The sequence below is a fragment of the Melospiza georgiana genome, chromosome 27 (assembly GCF_028018845.1).
Source record: "Melospiza georgiana isolate bMelGeo1 chromosome 27, bMelGeo1.pri, whole genome shotgun sequence".
NCBI classification, from domain to species: Eukaryota; Metazoa; Chordata; class Aves; order Passeriformes; family Passerellidae; genus Melospiza; species Melospiza georgiana.
The window spans coordinates 1,218,021-1,233,626 of NC_080456.1; the positions used below are offsets into that span (position 1 = coordinate 1,218,021).

General features: G+C 48.7%; 1 protein-coding gene across 2 annotated transcripts; it reads left to right on the forward strand.

Annotated features, from left to right (window-relative positions):
- The first annotated feature begins 89 nt into the window (after positions 1–89).
- Positions 90–15,083, forward strand: CCDC15 (coiled-coil domain containing 15). 2 transcript variants are annotated; one of them, XM_058041266.1, is made up of 10 exons: positions 90–231; positions 2,343–2,492; positions 3,293–3,454; positions 4,497–4,583; positions 7,718–7,879; positions 8,961–9,071; positions 11,210–11,313; positions 13,705–13,875; positions 13,943–14,091; positions 14,715–15,083. In XM_058041266.1, the coding sequence occupies exons 1-10, from the start codon at positions 100–102 to the stop codon at positions 14,819–14,821; spliced, it is 1,335 nt and encodes a 444-aa protein (XP_057897249.1). In that variant the 5' UTR covers positions 90–99; the 3' UTR covers positions 14,822–15,083. The 2 variants fall into 2 exon arrangements, with proteins under 2 accessions (XP_057897249.1, XP_057897251.1); XM_058041268.1 differs by lacking the exon at positions 13,705–13,875.
- Positions 15,084–15,606: the final 523 nt, after the last annotated feature.

Here is a 15,606-nt window from a genome sequence, read left to right on the forward strand (position 1 = left end):
GTTGGGCTGCGGGAGATGGGGCGGGTGCGGGTTGGAGTGCCCGGAACACACCCTGAGTTCTGCTCCCATCCCCAGGGCCGGGCCCGCGGCCGTGCGGGGATGGTGCTGCCCTCGAAGGGGCCGGGGCAGCCCCCGCGGTGCCGGTGGCGGGCGCTGGCCGAGCGGAACCAGAGCGTGGCGGCCGTGGGCGCCTGGGTGGAGAGCGCGCCCGGGCAGCAGAGCCCGGCCTTTGTGAGTGCATCGTCTGCGGGACCCGAACCCTTCACTGTGCCCCTAACACCCCCAGCGGGGCCAGAGCCAAAGGGGATCTTTGTCACAGCCTGGGGACAGCCAGGAACATGGCTCCTAAAAATAATAATTTGTTTTAATATGATTTAGCGGGGTCAGAAGCTGCTGTGGTGTCGGTGTAGTTTGGCCTCCCCTTTGCACAAGCCCTCTATTTTGCAGAGATAAACAAAACTCTACAACTTTGTGAAAGTTGTAAAGCTGGCATGTTTATTACATTGCATTTATTACAGGTATGTTTATTACAGTGCTGGATGTATGTGGAGGTTACTCTCTTTTAAAGACATGCGTACTTTTGGGGACTTCAGGTCTCTTTTTATTTTCTTCTCAAATACATACGCATACAATTTCACAATAGGTTCGTACACAGTCATTTTAATAAATTTTGTGTGACATTTGCTGCTAGTTCTTCTTTATCAGAAAGAATTCTTAGGTCAGGTTGACCTGCTCTCACAGCAGTCTCTGTTTCTCTTTATCACTTTTGGTCTTTTTTCTCTTTATCTCTGTCTTTCACTGAAGCAGTTTCTCTGAGCTTAGGCTTTTTTGCAGTCAGGCTAAATAGCTGTGTTTTCAAACAACAGACTTAACTCAAAGATGTACATTTCACTTAAATCAAAATGGTCTCTACTCTGGAGAATTTCTACTTTGTCTCACCTCAACATCTCTCTGGGTTGATCCCCCTCCAATAAACTGTTCTTTGAGGAGAAATGCATCAATTTTAAACATCAGTCAGGTGGGGAACCCAGCCAGTGCTGCTTCTTGCTTTCCCACTCATCCCTTAAGGATGTCAGGGAGTCAAGATTTTATTCTGTGTTGCTGATTAAAAAAAAAAAAAAAGATTAAGCTGAGTGTTTCAGGGTGTGGAGCCACTCTCTACTGTACCCTGTTAGAAACACATAAGGAAATTTTCATGGATGCTTATCTCAGGGATTTCTGTTTTGAGGGTTGTTCTAAAGAGGACTAAAAGTGCATTAAATATTGGATGATGAGTTCAGTCCCCTGTAATTAATGTCTGAACATTATAGAAGCTCCTGCCCTTCTGAGATGATTTATTTCTATATTGTAATTTAAATCCTGAAAGGCTGAGATAATTTATGGAAATCAATCATCTCCATATTCCACAGGACTTCCATCTTGGCACTGTGGAACTTCTGGGGGAGTTGATCTTTTCCTGACAGCTTCGGGGGGCCTGGATGCTCCTGGGGCTCCCCATGTGAGGTGAATGAAGCTGCCCAGGGTTATCTGAGCTTTTTTAATACACTTAATTAACCCATAGTAATGCCTCATGCATCAGAGTTGCTGCTGAGGTGGGCAGTGGGTGAGCTGGCACTGGGCTGTTCCCTGGAGCACTCTTGGTTTCATCCCTAACAGGGTGGATTTCTCCCTGTCTTGGAATTTTGTTGGGCTGTGCTGACCTTGATGAACTGTTCCAAGTTCATCTGGGGCCTCACCTCTTTCCTCCATCCCTTCAGTCTCTGCTTTCTCTTACTGTGTTGGCAGCCAGCAGAGCAGTGCTGTTTTAATTTAAGCCATGGTGGTGTTGCTTGGCAGAATTGCCAAGAAAACAAAATGGGATTTTTGGGTTTTTCAGGTCATTGCTCTTAATCTTTCACTTCAGATGGTACAGACATTCTGAAGCAGTGCTGTGCTCTGTGAACTGCTCCCCTGATTTCCTTCCAGCCTTGCAGAACATCACCAGGATGAGGGGCTGGCCTGTTCCTGTGGATCCAGGCTTTGGATATTTGAGCATCCTTTAATAGGAGCTGGAGCTGCTCTCAGGGTCTCCTTTTTCTTTCCTTCCCTGTGTGATGCAGAGAGGCAAAGGCAGAGCTGTGCCTGCTCTGTATCTCTAGTCAGACTGAATCCAGCCCATAATAACCCAGTAGATTTTGTCCAAGCTGTTATTCCAGATATTTTGAAACAAAACCTGAAGTTTGCTCTGGGCGCTGCTTGTCTGCCTGGTCACTCCGTGTGGGGAAAAGGGAATCCAGGGACACAGCGGCTCTGGTGCTACAGTTTAACAAAACCCTGCTGAAATCTGCTTCTACATCACCCAGGCCTCAGCATCCCGGGTGGAGGAGGAGCTGAAGGAGCAGCAGCAGCAGAAGGCAGCCAGCCTGAGGAGGTTCCAGGGCGAGGTGAGGCAGCGCGTGAACCGGCAGGCCAGGCTGCGCCGCAGGCTGGAGCTGCAGAAGGCCTACGAAGCTGTAAGTGAGGCTCTGGCAGGAGAAACTCCTCCTAACAGCATAAACTGGGAAAAACCCAAACACTGGAGCTTAAGTCAACACCTTAAGTCAAGGTGTTAATGAGAAAAAATGAGAAAATCTGAGGTTTCAGACCCTGTGGTGGCAAACAGTGTCCAGGCTGGGTCAGCGTCACACTTTGGTTGGTGCTGGAGATGCTTTGAAGCCTCCCCAGGGAAAGGTTACTGGCTCCCTCAGGCAGCGGCAGAACAGAGTTCTGAAGCTCTCTGTGGAATTGCCTGGAGTTACAAAACAGCCATGCAGGAGTTGGGAATGATGTGGATGTGTCCTGGCTGCCTTTGAAGCAAAGCATTTTTCTGCTGTTTCTTTTCCGATCCCTTTTCCAGAGCAGCCAAGTAATTTCCAAACAACGCTTTCCCTGTGTCTCCACATTCCCTTTCCCCCCATGGGCTTGTTTTGGATTATCCTCTGAATATATTTAATTCTTTCTATTCTCAAACAAGTGCTGGGGAGGCTTGCCAGGATCTGACTGTGGCAGAAAAGAGAATGCGCTGACATGTCACCAGCTTTGGCCACCCTTGGGGTGTTTGGGCTGTTTCCATGGCTGGCTGGGGATGTCCTCATGTAACTCTGCCAGCCCCAAGCAGGAAGCCCTCAAATACCCTCAGCCCCAAAGAGCCTGATGCTTCTTTGTATTCCCAGCATGGAGAGCCAAAACCTCCCTCCCAAGGGTGGTGAAATGTCACCAGGGTTGACTTCTTGCTGGGTCATGGTTGGAGATCCCCGTGGCTTTTTCCTGGCAGGTGGAGAGAGAGAACAGTGCTGCTGTGCAGTATTCAACCCCCTGGAAGAACACGTGCCTGTTCCAGAGCCTCCCTGCTGCCATCATCTGTGCACCCAGTGGCTGTGACCCAGCCCAGCCAGAAGAGGAGCACGGGGAGCCATTCCAGCAGCAAGCTGCTGAGGTGAGCCCTGCCCCTCCTGTGCTTCCATCACTCATTCAACCTTTTGGATCCTCGGGGTTTGAAATGGGCAACGGGCCATGGTTTCTTTTTTAATTCCACAGCACATCCCTGCTATTTGGGTTTAGCTGTTGAATGAAACGCCAGCTCACACTGTCACCCTGAACGCTGTGGTGCCCCTCAGAGCATCCAGCTGGGTGTCTCATCCCAGACGCTGTGCCTGAGCTGCCCTGGCTGCTGGCAGGCACGGTCGGCGCTTTCCCGGCCGTGTCCTGGCGCAGAGGTGGCACTAGGTGGTGCCACCTCATTGCAGCTTGTCTCGTGCAGCCCGAAATCTGGGAAAACCTGCCTTCAGGACTGTTCAAGCTTTTCTTTTTTTTTTTTTAATAGTGATGTTTATGGTGCATTTGGTGGTTTAGAAAGCCTGTGTGCTCGCCTAGGAGCTGGAGTTACTCCAGATGGAGCACCATGACATGCATTCCAGTTGAAGTACCTTGGGGTGCAAAATCACTTCTGGCAGGATACCAAGCAAGAAAATTTGGGATCTGGCATCTCAGCAACATGTTTTGGGAGCACGTGAGTTGCCTGGATCAGAATTTCGGGCAAGCTCTGATTGTGTATTGGGTTGTGCTGCCTTGATGGAGCAAGGAGGGTCTCTGAAAGACCCTGATTGTGTGTTGGGTCGTGCTGCCTTGATGGAGCTCCTTGGCTGGAGCAGACTGGCTGGGAGATGTCTCCTTGCAGCTGAACTTGTGTTTTCTGCTGGAGCACTATGGGATGCATTCCACTTGAAGTACCTTGGGGTGGAAAATCACTTCTGGCAGGATACCAAGCAAGAAAATTTAGGATCTGGCATCTCAGCAACATGTTTTGTGAGCACATGAGTTGCCTGGATCAGAATTTCAGTACCTTGGGGCAGCTCTGAAAGACCCTGATTGTGTGTTGGGTGTGCTGCCTTGATGGAGCCCCTTGGCTGGAGCAGACTGGCTGGGAGATGTCTCCTTGCAGCTGAACTTGTGTTTTCTTTGCCTCTCTCTGGGCCCAGCTCAGCAGGGCTGTGCAGCAGGTGCGGCGCAGGCTGGCGTCCCGCAGGATCCTGTCCCACGTGTCCCATGGAGCCTGGAGGCAGCAGGTGAGCAGGGCAGAGAAATCACCTTGCACACTGCTGAAGGTTTGGCTCTAATTAGCAAATTCAAAGCATAAATCAGGAAGTTTGTCCAGCAGGAATGAAATAAACTGTGCTTTCCTTGTGGCTAACCCATTTCAGAGAAGGCAGCAGGATGAAGTGTGTGAAAACATCTCTGAGATGAACTCAAGAATGCAAAGTAGACTTTTAAAGGTTGAGATTGTGATCTGGGTGTCTGGGAGGAATGTGATGACCAGCCTTCCCTTCAGGTGCCTTTATTTCTTCAAACCTCAGCACCTCTTTCCATGGCACGAATTGCTTGTTTTGTGTGGGTGGCAAAGATCTGGAGGCTTTTTCCTCACCCGGGGCTAGCTTCTGGTAGAGGATTGTTGGCATGCAGCTGCTTTCCTGAAAGCACTGCATGGAAAGAGGTCAGTCCCACCTTTTATTCTGCTGAATTTCATCCTGCTTTTGCTCCTTCAGTTCTCAAGACCCCTTTTTTGTTGTAGCTATTTTCCCTGTCTCTATGCCAAGACCTTTCTTGAACTGATGTACTTTGGAGAACACCAGGAGCAACCCAGCCTGATGTTTTGACTGATTGCCTCTGGAGCCAGTTTCCTGCCCATCCTGTAAATCTTCATTCCCTTCTCTTTTTCAGGTTCACCAAAGGTGAAGCAGATCTTTGCTGATTATCTAGAAACTGTCCTTTTATAGAAGGGCTGCTCTGCCTCTTCTTTGTACTCTTGGATTTCTGATGAAGTCTGTCAGCTCTGCAAATAGGACTCAGAAAAACACAATAATTATGGTCTCAAAAACCTTGTTACCTGTTTCCAACAGCAAACATCCTTCTTGTCTGAGCTACTAATGCATTCAGTGAGATAGGCTGATTTATGAGCTCACATAAACAACAAAGCCACTGCCCAGGTGAGCCAGAGGGTTACAGGAGATCCGTGGGAGTCCTGGGCAAGTCATCCACAGCAGTGAGAAACACTGGGAGGGGTTTGGGACCATCCTCCCATCCCAGCCTCACTGCACCTACAGTTAATCTACATAAGGAAGTTTAACAGCTTCCCTGATCTGTTCTGGGAGGAATATATTGATTTATTGCATTGCTCTGTTTTATTACTCCATGATGTATGAGGAGAAAAAGCTCCCATATTAATCTAAATCTCTCCCTGTATGAAGGTTTGGCATGTTCCCAGCCTGGCAGGAGTGCAGCATCTTCCCTTCAGGGGAAAAGGCTGCCACAGACACAACCATGGACCTGACCCCCTTGGTAGTGCTGCCTCTGCTTTTGTGCTCCCTGGATTCCTTTGTGCTTTGTATTCCAGCCCATTTCTTTGGTTTTATCCCAAGGGTTTTCACCCAATACAAGGCAAGTGGGGTCAGTAGCTTAATCAAGATGCTTCTTTCTTCCTTCATCCAGGCTGATAATGAAATCAAAGAGCAGAGGCCACCTCATTCTTACCCTATTTCTGTGCAGTGAACTCCTGAGACCAAATCTGGGCCATGTTTTTAATCAGTTTTGTGCATCCCATATCAGACTTCCATCTAACAGGTTTTGCTTTACCCCAGTGTTGAATTAGGCCAGGAACCCCAGAGTCTTCTGCTGCTCTTTGCCTGAGGCTTCTTCCTTCTATTGTAGGAGACATGCAGTTTATCTTGGCCTGACTCTTGACAAATTTATGCTGGTTGCTGCTTATCTTGTTTTCTTGTGGTTTGCAGATAGTTTGCAAGGTGATTTCCTCTTGTTTTTTTCAAAAGTCAGAGTTAAACTCTTGAGGCTAAAATCTTTTATTTGGTGTTTCCTTTTCCTCCCCTTTAAATAAAGAAAGACACTCCTTGTGCCCTTTGATAATCTGGACCTCCATAGATTTCAGGGAGCTTTTTGCACCTTGGCTGCTGTTCTGGCCCAGGGGAGGTCCGTCCTCCTTAAAAACCTCAGCTTTAGGAATAACCTGACTTTTTCTTCCCAATAATAATCCCAGCAGTTTTCTCCCTGCTGCTGCTAACTCAAAGCAAGTCTGGCTGAAATGTTTTTTTTTTTTTCCCTCAGTTCTGTTTTCTGCATTTTTCTTCATCTTTTTCCTTTCTCCTTGTAAAGTATTGCATTCCCTGTGATAATAATCCATGTTCCTAAGATTGCTGCTCCTTCTCTCCCCCCAAGATTTCTATTCAGGTTAAAAGCACCCAAGGAGTTAATTGCCTCTTTCCCAAGCAGATACCAGCATGGTAATTGCCTGGAAATGACCTGTCCAGTGTTCCAGCTCATCCTGTTACTGAGTCTTTGCCTCCAGGCTTTGATGGACAACTGTAGCTCCCCAGCATGGCAGCACCCAAATTCTTTTCCCCAGTGTCTCATTCCACCAAGCTGGTGTTGTTTTTCCACAGTGTCATGTCTTTCTGCCTTCAGTGCTCCAGAGGAACACCCAGAGCAATAACCTTTCCCTCTATTCCCTTATCCTTACCAAAGCAGCTCTTCTGTCATAATGGGGTTGATGGAGTAATTCCTGTTGTCCCTATCAAATAATTCCAGGCTATTCTCTGTCCTTCCCAAACAGCAGCAGAGCCATATCAAGGAATTCTTGGCATCACCTGTTCTGCTGATCCATCCTTTCCCTCTCTCAGCAGTCCTGTGCTTCCCTTCCCACCACGCTGAAGGGAAAAAAAAGAAAGCATGGGGGAAAAAAAATATCCTGGCTTCAAGCTTGCTTCTGGCATTTTAATTCTTTATTTTGTAGGAAACAATCTGCTGCCTCTCAAAATATTGTGGATTGCCACTGGGGAGCCTGCCCACTTCCCATCTGAAGGAGTGTGCTCTGTACTCAGTGTCTCTGAGATTCCAGCTCCTTGCCACTGTGAAATTGTGCCTGGAGAGGTTTCTGCCTTTCCTTCTCTTCACCCCACTGCTTCTGCCGTTGGGGAGGGCACAGTCACAGTCACCCTGCTGCATTCCTGTTGCCCAGCTCTGGTGGCCCATGGTGCTGCTGAACACATGGTGCTGCCAGATCCCATCCAAGTGACAGCACACACAGCCTCCTCCTGTGTGCTAAAGCTGCTCCAAGGGTGTTCAGCTTTCCCTTGGCACCAAACAGCCAGATTTCAACTCCATGTTCACACCCGTGTCCTCCCTTCTCCAGGATCCAGACCCTTGCCCAGCAGCTGCAGTGCCCATGGAGGAGAGTGAGGAGCTGCTGCTGGCAGGACACCACGATCTGCCTGCTGAGCTGCTGGAGCAGGGCACAGCTGCACATGGCACTGGGCAGGATGATGGCTTCTACATCAAAATTGAGTTTAAAAAAGTAAGACTCGTGCAAAGTTGGTCTTGAGTGGTTTGGATCATAAATTTATTTTGGTGTCTGGAAGAGGCTGCTCTTGGAGGAGCATTTGCTCCCTCAGGCCTGCTTTACTCCTCAGCCCACCATCCTCAAAGCAGGTTTGGGAGCAGAACTGGAGCTCAGTGAGGTCAGCACTGCCATTCCCTGCTTTCATGGCCTTGGATTCCTGCCTGCCTGTGATGCCACTTGGCAGCTGCCCAGGTGAAAGCTGAAACCAGGGCGTGCTGTCACATCGTACCCAGAGCCATGCTCAGACCTTATGCTAAAAGTCCTGAGGGTGGAAGAGATCAAAAGAGATCACATCAGTCGGAAACCTTGAAAAGAGGAGGAAAAAAACCCCAAAAACCGAAAAAAAACCCCAAAAACCCCTCCCCCCAAAGCTTTGTATCATCAGGTGAAGGAGATGGCTGTGGCTATCCCGGTGGCAGGCCCTGCCCTAGGAGGGGTTGAGGAGGGCTGGATGTATTTATCCTTCCTCTTTTGTTTCCAGGCAGCTGTTTCTGAGCATCTGGGGGGTGGAAATGGTTCATCCTGATTGCCTGGGGTGGTTGGCAAAGGCTTTGTGGCTGTGGCAGTGTGTGCCCAGCCTTGGCTGGGGATTAGTGCAGCTTGGAGCAGAAATGCTGGCAGGGCAGATAGGGACACAGCAGAAGTTTGTGCTGAGGTTTACACTGAGGTTTTGGGAAATGTTGGCTGTGGAATTCCCCTTACATTGAGGGTTTTTTTTCACACTTCAAGTAATTCATAATACAAGTTTGGGATGGGGAGATGTGCATCCATATTTAAAGTAAACCAAAACCCTCCTCCAAGGATTTCTTTAGAGATGTTTTGACAAAGCTTTGGTGCTCAGACCCCTATATTGAGATGTGGCACATCTCTCCTGTTCATGGCCAACCTGGACCCCAGATAAAGCCCATTCCAAGGTGGGTCATTGAGGTCTGGAGGGATCACACAGAGGCCCTGCCTCCAGTATGAGCATTTTGCTGGGGGAAGATGACAAAGAGCTGTGGTGATGCTGATGCTGCTCCCCTCCATTATCCCTCAGGTCTGTGGTGGGACGGTGAAGGACTCGAGCCCTCCTGGGAGGCCACACAGTGAATGCCAACCTCCCCTCAGACTCTGGGCTGGTGTGGAGCAAGAGGAAACCAGGAAGCAGGTCTGTCCAGGGGAGCCAAGCCCCTTGTGGTTTTGTCTGGAAGAGATTGGGTGTTAAGAATGCTGCTGGCTCTAATGAGAAACCTCAGAGGAACTTTGATGTATGAAACCCCTACTGGGTTTAGTTTGTCAGCTTTTGGTCTCAGTTCTTAGGCAAAGCTACCAGGTTATTTTTGAAAATCTGTTCTAAGTGGAACTGTTACCTACTACTCCTACAAAATCTGGGGTCTCAATAACACCAGAAATTTGAAGGAGAAACAGGCTCCTTTCATTCTGTCTGGCAAAACCAGGGGGTGCTTGCTGCAGTTGCAAGGAGCTCAAGAAGCTGCCAAAAATGCTTAAAAAAAAAAAAAAAAAAAAAAGAGAAGAAAGAGCAAAGCTAACTTTATCTTGTTTAAATACAAGGCTGGAATATAAAGGTTTCTTTGCTTTTGGGAATAGCCTCAAGCTCAGCCTGCAGGCCAAGTGGATGATTTCACAGTGAGGGTTTACAGCCTGTGTCCTGGACAGTTTGGACAGTTTGGCTCGTGCTAATCTCAGTGATAGAGAATGATGATGTTTCTCTTGGATGCCTAAAGCCAGTGACTTTTCTTTTCCTGCTTCCTCCTGCTATGAAGAGGAACATTTCTCACTCCTTTTGTCACTTTTCTTGCAGTTTGCAGTGTAAAATTAGGAACAATTTGCAGGGTTTTTGTTTCTTACAAGTGTTTTCAAACCAACTGATCCCAAATATGGTTGTGGTTTCTCACCGGTTCGACGACAACAGCTGGGGCTTCTCAGGCTGCTCCTCCTAACCCTGCTGTTCCCTTTCCTCTTGCTTTTAATCTCCTTGGCTCTGATCCATCCAAGATAACTGGTTTTGCTGCACTCTCCTCTGCCTGGGGTTTTTCCATCCGGTTTTCTTCACTGGCAGCCTGGTGATCTCTTCTCCTCCTCCTTTATCTCCAGCTGTGCTGGGCTCTCTCCACTGAATGAGGTGGACAAACTCAGCCCAAAGGTTTTGGCATTCATGGAGAAAAATCTGTGCATGAAACTTTTGGGAGTCATGGAGCTCAAATTATGTCTGTACCCCTCAGCAGGGAGGGCTTTTGATGGGAGCTTGAGCCAGGAGGTTTCCCTGCCCTTGCTGCATCACCCAAAGCCCAGACACTAAACCCTCAGTATCCACATGGCAGTTTTCCCTGCAGGGCCCCTGGATTTGTCTCAGCAATGGTTTTGCCACCTTGGTGGTTCTCCTGCACATACAGAATCCAGCTTGGTGTCATACTTTCATCTTTTGGAGCAGATACAGGATTCCACTGCAGGGGAGCACCAGTATCCACATGGCTCCAAATTGAAGCAGGCTGAAGTTGGAATTGGCTCTTTTCCCCTCAGCAAAGTGAGAGTTTAGGAATTTGCCAGGTGGCAGAGCTGCCATCCATAGGCAGTGTCCAATGATTATCCAAATGATTTGTAATCAAAACACTTTCAGTTAACCTTCCTCTATATTTCCTGGTATCAAAACCAATAACCAACTATCATCAGCACTCCACAACCACCCCCAAACAGGCATGGAATTAACCTCAGAACTAACCCCCCCCAAAAACCAAACAAAAATACAAACCATGATCATAAAGGGATAAAGTGGATCAAAAATACAAACCATGATCATAAAGGGATAAAGTGGATCAAGAATAAAAGCCATGATCATAAAGGGATAAGGTGGGTCAAAAATACAAACCATGATCATAAAGGGATAAAGTGGATCAAAAATACAAACCATGATCATAAAGGGATAAAGTGGATCAAAAATACAAATCATGGTCATAAAGGGATAAAGTGGATCAAAAATAGAAACCATGATCATAAAGGGATAAAGTGGGTCAAAGATACAAACCATGATCATTAAGGGGTAAAGTGGGTCAAAAATACAAACCATGATCATAAAGTGGAGGGATGCTGGTACAGAGCTCTCCAATGCTTTGAGATCACTTGGTCTTTCCTACCTTGTTGCCATCTCTGCAGCTTCCCAGTGCTGGGTCATGTGCACTCAGAGACATTGAGGGTCTTTTGGGGAAAGGTTCCCTCTTCCAGCAGTCAAGCTGAGCACTGATATCCCTGGATATTTATTCCTAAACATCTCTCTGTTGTTCTCCACAGCGGCAGAGCGAGTTCCTGCGGTGCCGGCGCCTCTGCATGGCCCTGGAGCGGGAGCGAGTGCGGCAGCGCCAGCGGCAGCAGGACAGGCAGCACAGAGTGGCCCAGTGAGTCTGTGCATGGGCTGGGGTCACCTCCTCCCTCAGGCTCCTTCAGAGGGTTGGAAAATCTTGTGAGTTTGTCTGGTATTGGAAAAAAGCTCCCAATATTACCAGTTAGATTGTGCCTGGGCCAGTCTGACCCTCGCTGCTGGGCCAAAGGCAGTAACTGCGGTGTATCACCCCAGAGATACCTTGGCTTGCTGGTGGTTGCAGCTGGGCACTGAACAAGTCCAGGCTTGTTAGGACCCCGTTTACCTCAGGAGGAATGGCTTCAGGCGATGGTGAAGAGAAAAGGAGAGGATTCTGCTGGAGGGTTTAATGTCCAGAGGTTTATTCCATGGTTACAGAGGTCTGAACGTGAGCAACTGCTCCAACAGAATCCCAACTGCATGCTCTGATCACCTTTTTAAGCTCAGGGATGGGGGAGGGGAGGTACAGGTGAGCCACCAACCAGGTGAGAGGGGCAGGGTCTCAGGGGAAGATGACACCCAGACAGGCCAATGACCTCTGGGCATAGGGGCATCCTTTGAACTTGACCAACCACACGAGGCCTTGCTGGAATGTTCAGCCTGACTGACAGGACTCACTCAGCATGGGGGCAAGGGGGAAGGGAGAGAGGTATAGGCACACCTGGGAAAGTGACCTGGAAGGCCAAAATGGGACATCACAGCACACCACAACAGTCTGGGTGGGATTCACACACCCTCTGGCCATGTTGAGGCCTTTAGCACTTCTCTATCTAGTTTTAAAGTCCATGAGCAGCTTGGAGCCAAATCATGGGGCTGGGAAAAGTGCCAACTCCCCAAACCATGACTCTGGGAACCTAAGCCTGTGTTTAGAAACTTTGGGGTGAGGTTATGTCGTTGTGCTAAGCTGTGACCATCCCTGGCATTTTTAATACCAGACCCTTCCCCTCGCAGCCATAAAAACTTATACAGTGTAATAAAATATTTTACAGGCATTTGTTCCAGAGTTGAACACTTGGTATCAGTGTTAAAGTATCGATTGTGGTGGAATTTTCTCAGCTTTTCTTGTGAAGAAGTTCACTAAGGAGAAGCTTTGAAAATTCACAGCATAATAGGAAAGATCCTGTAATTTTTGTTTTTTTCCCTGGCTTTCCTTTGAATGAGCTGTCCTAAATCTGACTGTCCTGGCTTTTCTGTGATCAGGCTTTGGGGGACTGGGACAGGCACCACAGGGCAGGATTTCATGGGCATTTTTTGGGAAAAACTGCCAGTCTAAAGCAGTGCTCCCTGAGCCACATCGTGACGTTCCAGTGGCACTTGGAAGCTTGGGAGAGCTTGTCCCCCCCTGTGAATGCTGGCAGGGCCCCAGGGATTTCTAGTTAGGGCAATACCTTTTTATTATGATTTTTTCCCTTGAAGTGTGTGCAGAGGGGAGCTGGGTTTGTAATTACAGGGTGTAAAGCCCTGAGCTGGCCTTGGCCTAGAGTGGATTTACTGTGCTGTACTTAAGGTTCTACATTTCATTTAAAAAACATTTCCAATTTTATAACTCCACCAGAGAAGATCAACTTAAGCACTTTGTTTCTGGATGTAAAGATTTGACCCCCTACATGAAGGGGGTGTGAAATGTCTTGTCCTGACTTCTTCCCAGCCTTGATTTTGGTTTTAATGCCCCCTGGCAAGGAGTGGCCTGGGACACATTGCTGCATTTGGGAATAAAATGTCAGACACTTCGGTGTAAAGCCTTTGTGCTTTGCAATTGCTGCTTGTCAGGGGAATGTTGTGTTTGGTGGAAATTACACAACCCAGGTCCCACTAAAGGGCTGGAGGGCCATGTAGGCGCAAGGGAGACTGAGGAAATAGAGGGAAACTTGGTTAAAAGTACATTTTAAAGCCTGTTTTGGAATGTCTCTGCTGTACCCAGCCCTGTCACACTTCCCTGTCCTGGAAGGTGCTTACAGAAGGATCCAAGCTGCCTCATAATTAGAAACATTGGGAAGTGGGGAAGCTGGGAAGCCAAGGTGTTGGTCCTTTCTGGGGGTATTAAAGAGCCCAGCTTTGTTTAAGGACAGAAGTGCAGCTGTGGGGAACTGTGTGTGGCAGGAGCATGTGTGGGTGCGATGCAGGAGGGAGCTGGAAAGAGGAAATTCAGGATGGTGAGGAAACAGGAGGGCAGGAAGAGTTTAAAGGCAGGAGAACATTCACAGGCTGGTGTTGCCATATGAGGGGAAGAATGGAGGCTCGGGAAGCATTTTTGACCATTCTATGTTTAAAGCCAATATGTTTGTTTATATTTAATGCTGTAATTATTGCAGAGTCACTTTTGCCTTTGGAAGCAGCAGCATCACCCCGATTGCTGTGGCCTGACCTCACAGCAGGAATGGAGGCTGGGATGGGAAGCTCCCTCTCTGAGCTGTGTGTGTTCCCGCAGGATTAAGAGGCAGAAGGAGAATCAGCGGCGGGCAGAGGAGCAGAGGATGAGAGATGTGGCTGAGCAGAGAGAGCCCTCCCCAGGAGAGGGAACCTGGGCAGCCCTGGCCCAGCTGCAGCTGGAGGAGAGGAGAGTGAGGGACAGACAGCAGCGAGATAAGGAGCACGTGAGGTACAGGCAGTACCTGCATGTGCAGAGCCAGGTGATACTGCCAGAGGTAATGTTTGATCCCTTGCAGGTATCTTGAAGCTCTGAGAGCCCAGATGAGGGAAAAAGTCAAGCTCTGTAACATTGATTTGCCTCCACTGTGTTCCTGTGGGTCTGATTTCTGGGATTCCCACCCGGATACCTGTGCCAATAACTGCGTCTTCTACAAAAATCACAAAGGTAGGAGCTCCTGCTTTCAGAGGAGACACTTGGGCCTGATTATACAGGGAGAAATCAAACCAGGATAGGTGTTTCCATGCTCCTGGGCTGCTGTGCAGAGATGCTCCTCCAAATATGCTCTGAAGAGGGCAAGTCAGGGGCTGTGCTGCTTGACCCAACCTCTGTCCCTGAGGGAGTGTAGTGGCATCCTGAGCAAGGCACCAGCCCCTGCAATGTGTTAAATGACACAGCTGTGACACAGCCACGTGTGGCTATGGACACAGCCATGAGGAAAATGCTGCAAAACACCTCATTAGGGACACAGAGCCCTCTGCCTTAAGTGCTGGATTTTCTGCCAGGAGGATGCACAAAGGTCTGGAAATGGCCTTCCTTAGGTGATGGAGTGCTCTGACCTTGAGCAGAGCTTGGGAAAATACCTGATTGGACAACTGGGAGTTATCTGGGAGGGAAAATAGAGACATTTGGGTCCATAAAATAATCTTTGGTTGATGTTCAGGAGTGTGCAGAGTGTACAGGCATGTTGATTTACCTTATACCCCAATCTCTCAGCTCTGGTGAAAGGCTAGAGCCAAGCCCAGTTTCAGGCCATAAGTGCCCTGATATTGTGTCCCCGTTGTGCTCAGCCTACAGCCAGGTGCTGCACTCGGTGATCTCCTCCTGTGGCCCTGCAGCCACGCGCTCTCTGCAGGACCTGGCTGCTCTGTGTGCCCGCTCGGGGAGGCGCCTGTGACCCAGAGCTCGGTGGGGCTGGGCTGAGCAGGGAGTGGGGCTGTGCCTGTGCCTGTGCCTGTGCCGTGTCCTGCCTGCCCTCCACGCCAGCTGCCAGGACGGCGTCACCTTTGCCCTCGCAGGCTGTGCTGTGCCTCTCCCACCGTGCCCCAGGGGTGCAGCGGGCCGGGGCGATGGTCGAGGTGAAGGAAGCAATTGCTCTGTGGGGTTGGTTTATGGCCCACACTTGCATTCCAGTAGCTGACTGTTGACTGCACATCCTTATCGACTAATCGTTATTGTGGAATAAACTACTTTCAAGGATTGTTTGTCTCATTTGAAGTGTGAAAGGAGGGGAAATGAGGTGACTGGGTTCAATATCTCTGAGGGGAGGATTTCTGACCATTCCCTGCTCCCTTCTTTCCCTTTTCTTAGAGCTTCTGCCAGCCCCTGCCACTTGGATCACCTTCCAGAGCCTTCTAGAGTTATTCTAGACAAGCGTTAATACACAGATCATTGTTCTATTTGTCTTTGCTTTTCTACATATTAAATAAGTTTTCTGCTGACCTATCTCATAGCTGCTGCTTAGCTCTAATCACAGTTCTGCTGTCTCTGGAGCTTGCCTTTTGCAGCTTTCCCAAAACTCTCTTATTTTGTAGATTGCCACAGTTCCCTCTTTCTTTTCTGTGTGAGGATCTCTCTTCCAGAAACACCCACACAGCTTTGTACCTGACCCATGCTCCCATAGGCTCTACTTTGCTCCTGAAAGGAAGGAGCATATTTTAGTAAAAAAATTTTCAGGCCTTT